The following is a 3,952-nucleotide window of genomic DNA, read 5'->3' on the forward strand; positions in this document are numbered from 1 at the left end:
ATAATCCCACCCTTAAAAAGCTATTTATTCTGTGTATTAGGAAAATGTCACACGAAACTGGGAAGATCTCCTGGGAAGCTAAGACTTTCTTTTCCTTCTAATGATAGTTTGTTCATTCTCTTCTTGCCGTATGGTCATCTCAGTATGACAAAAATGTGATGTATTTTGTGTTAGTAAGATAAGTCATCTGTAGGTCATTGAATTCAGCCAGCATCTGCACACGGCAGATTTTTCACCGCTTTAAATGTATTTTGTTCTATGACAAGCTGAAGGAAACACAAAGTCACCATGCTGAAGTCTTGCTCTTAAATATAATAGACAATATTTAAATATGTTTCAATGATAGAGGCTTTCAGTCCAGATACAGGTGACTCTAACTTTTTGTTTATTATGCATTTTCCTTTCTTTATACTTCACTTAAAGAGCAATAGTCTGATGGCATAGAGAAATATATTGGAAACAAAACACAATATTCTGGTTTAAATAATGATTTTATTCTGTTAGCAATAGGTTGTATAAGCAATATATTATCTGTTAGGTGATATTTATTTTATAGAAATTTTAGAAACTTCTTAAAAAAACTGCAATATATTAAAAGAATGGCCATGACTGATTTGGACAGAAATATGTCTCAAAAATGCACTCAAGGTCTTTGCAGGGCTAATGAGTATATGTATGGAGAAAAATTTTACATTGGTGTTGGTTAAAATTTGGAAAATATTAGTAGCATAATAAATTGTGGAGGAAAAAATGGACAATTTAGTGTTATGTGTTTCAAAGAAAGAAAGCGTAAAACAAAACAAAAGAACAATGTTCTATCTTTCTTTGCATCTACCTCCAGAATAATGTCTATTGTTCTGTTCACCACTGTTATAGAAGTCCTAATGAAATGGGAATATAGCCATAAACGATGTCAAATGGTTTGCCTGAAAAAGGCTGCTTTGTACAGCAAGTTGAAAAATAAGTCTAAGTTATTGCATTTTCTAGTCCTTTGGGACTTTTTTAATATTTAAATGATTTTTATATTGATTTTATAATTTATCTCCACACAATCTTGTGTTGCAAGTGTATTTGCACCCATTTTACCAATTATGAACATTAAGGAAAAACATTTCATGCACACTAGAAAATCTTGGATTAGTACTCAGAAGTGTAGTGCTTTCTATTATAATACTTTTGCACTTAAAAATGTGTATATTCATCTGTCTTTGTGAATTTTAAGACGATGTAACATGAAGACTGGAGGGAATAAATTAAATAGAAAATAAACTAAAAATTAAACCAAGGAAATCGTCTTTTTTTTAACATGACAGATTTACCAAATGACTGAATGAAATAATTTCTTTACTTTATACAGGGTAAGGCAGCCACTTGGACTCAACTTCTTCATTACCACATATTCCTTCACTGCCAAGGATTCCAATATGCCCTTCTCAGAAGCAAACATAAGGATATAATTGGGTGGGTTCTATTTTCAAAAGAACTGCTTTTAGGACATATAAATAAAAATTGAAATGCCAGGATTGCCATCAGATGTAGATTTATACACGATCCAAGTGAAGAATGTGAGTGAAGTTACCGTGTTTGTGTTGTTGGGCTTCATAGGTGATTTTGAGGTACAACTCTCCCTATTTTTCCTATTTCTAGCAATCTATCTTTTCACTCTGATAGGAAATTTGGGACTGGTTGCATTGGTCATTGGGGATTCCCGACTCCACAACCCTATGTACTATTTTTTGAGTGCATTATCATTTTTAGATGCTTGCTATTCTTCAGTTGTCACCCCAAAAATGTTGATCAATTTCCTGTCAGAGAATAAAACTATTTCATTCCTTGGATGTGCAGCACAGATGTTTTTCTATGTTACTTTTGGGACCACAGAATGCTTTCTCCTGGCTGCAATGGCATATGATCGCTATGTAGCAATCTACAACCCTCTGCTGTATTCAGTTAACATGTCACCCAGGGTCTATGTGCCACTCATCATTGTTTCCTATCTTTGTGGCATCTTGAATGCTTCAGTGCACGCAGGGGCAGCATTTAACTTATCCTTCTGTGCATCTAATGAAATTAGACATTTTTTTTGTGACATCCCTCCTGTCCTCGCCATTTCTTGTTCTGACACGACCAAAAACCATCTTCTAGTCTTCTACTTTACGGGCGTTATTGAGATAGTCACTATCCTGATTGTCCTGGTCTCCTATGGTTTCATTCTGTTGGCCATTCTGAGGATACATTCTGCTGAAGGGAGACAAAAAGTCTTTTCTACATATGGCTCTCATCTAACTGGAGTGTCACTTTATTATGGAACAGTTTTTTCCATGTATGTCAGACCAAGTTCCAGCTACTCTTTGGACCGGGATATGATAGTGTCAATTTTTTACAGCATTGCCATTCCCATGCTGAATCCCATCATCTACAGTTTAAGGAACAAAGATGTAAAAGAGGCAGTAAAAAGAGTGTTTGGGAAAAATTGGTGTATCAATAAAGTACATTTTTCACACTAACCATTAAATTGAAACAAATTAAAAATGTTCCTTGTCTCAATATCAAAATGATAAAAAATGTTTTGATTAGTGTATTAGCATCTTTCTATTGTTCTTAGACATGTTTAGATAAAGATTGTAGTCATATCTCCACCTGGGCAGTTTTCATACATGTAGGAAAACTGTGTCATCTCTTTGCTTCTTACTTAGTTCACTCTCAGATATATACACACAAAGGATATACTCCTCACATTAAACATTAAGTTGATATCAATTAAGATTAATTTTCATTGCCTCCATATCAAAATGTCATGATTACAGTGGTATTTCTTAGTTTAGTAGTTCCTTTCTGTTCTTCTCAGAAATTTTTAAATAAAGATCATAGTCAACCCAGTACCTATACAGTCTTTACACATGCAGAAAACTGTCATCAATCTGCTTCTAAGTTTATGTCCCCCACATACACGCAAACGTACATACACACATATATACATACATATGGTGATACCAGTTGTATTATTTTGCTGGGGCTGCCATAACAGAGTACTAAAGACTGGATTGCTACAACAACAGAAATTTATTTTCTAACTCTTTTGCATGCTAGGCTTTTAGATCAAGGTGTTGATTGAGCTGATTTCTTCTGAAGCCTTTCTCTCCCTGCCTTGCAGATGAAAATCTTCTCCTTATGTCTTCACATGATCTTTTCTCTCTAAATGTTTGTATCCTGGTCGCCTCATCTTATAAAGTCAACAGTCATTTTGGATTAAGGCCGACACTAAATCACTAATTTTAATATAATTACCTCCTCAAAGATTCTATCTCCAAATACAGTTACATTCTGAGGTACTGAGGGTTAAGATTTCAACATGCAAATACTGGTTTATTTACACACACACACATTTGTATATGTATGTAACCTTTACATTAAATTGTAGGTATTATCTTTCCTCTCCATATCTCTCAAATTGGACAGGCTCTCATAGTTGCAATCATGTGTGACTTTATATTTGCCTACCTTGAGCAAATGCCAACTGATACCAAAACCACAGTTCGCATAATCGCAATCCTCTCTCCATGGGGTCATTGGCATCTGACTGCAATTCAAAGCACTCTGCTCCATCCTCAGATCTATGCATTGGCAGCAATCTAACTCCAGCCTACGGTTCAAGGACCACAGAGAATGTGTTCAAATTCCTGGTGTCCATTATCATGTTGTTTGTGAGGGTGCTTTCCTCCCCCTTTTATTATTCCATTATTTCATTCAGAGCATGGACATTAAACCCATTTTTCATTTCCTCACAGAATACAGAGACTGGGCATTAGCATTTATCAAGATTATACTTAAACCCAAGAATGACAAATGACAAGCTCATCAGAGAATAAAGTACAACTGGCTGGCAGATTGGGCTCTTCCCACAACTAAGCCGTAGGCGTATTTATGAGTTTCTCTACAGGGCTGATCCTGA

The 3,952-nt window shown here is 35.2% G+C and overlaps 1 protein-coding gene across 1 annotated transcript; it reads left to right on the forward strand.

Moving 5' to 3' along the window:
• Positions 1–1,499: 1,499 nt before the first annotated feature.
• Positions 1,500–2,507, forward strand: OR5T27 (olfactory receptor family 5 subfamily T member 27). Its single transcript, XM_014728687.2, has one exon. It carries the CDS (start codon positions 1,515–1,517, stop codon positions 2,505–2,507), a length of 993 nt encoding a protein of 330 aa, XP_014584173.2. The 5' UTR covers positions 1,500–1,514.
• Positions 2,508–3,952: the final 1,445 nt, after the last annotated feature.

Source organism: Equus caballus, chromosome 12, assembly GCF_041296265.1.
Source record: "Equus caballus isolate H_3958 breed thoroughbred chromosome 12, TB-T2T, whole genome shotgun sequence".
NCBI classification, from domain to species: Eukaryota; Metazoa; Chordata; class Mammalia; order Perissodactyla; family Equidae; genus Equus; species Equus caballus.

Coding starts and splice junctions, on each gene's coding strand:
- OR5T27 (XM_014728687.2), top strand. CDS start 1,515: ATGCCAGGATTGCCATCAGATGTAGATTTATACACGATCCAAGTGAAG.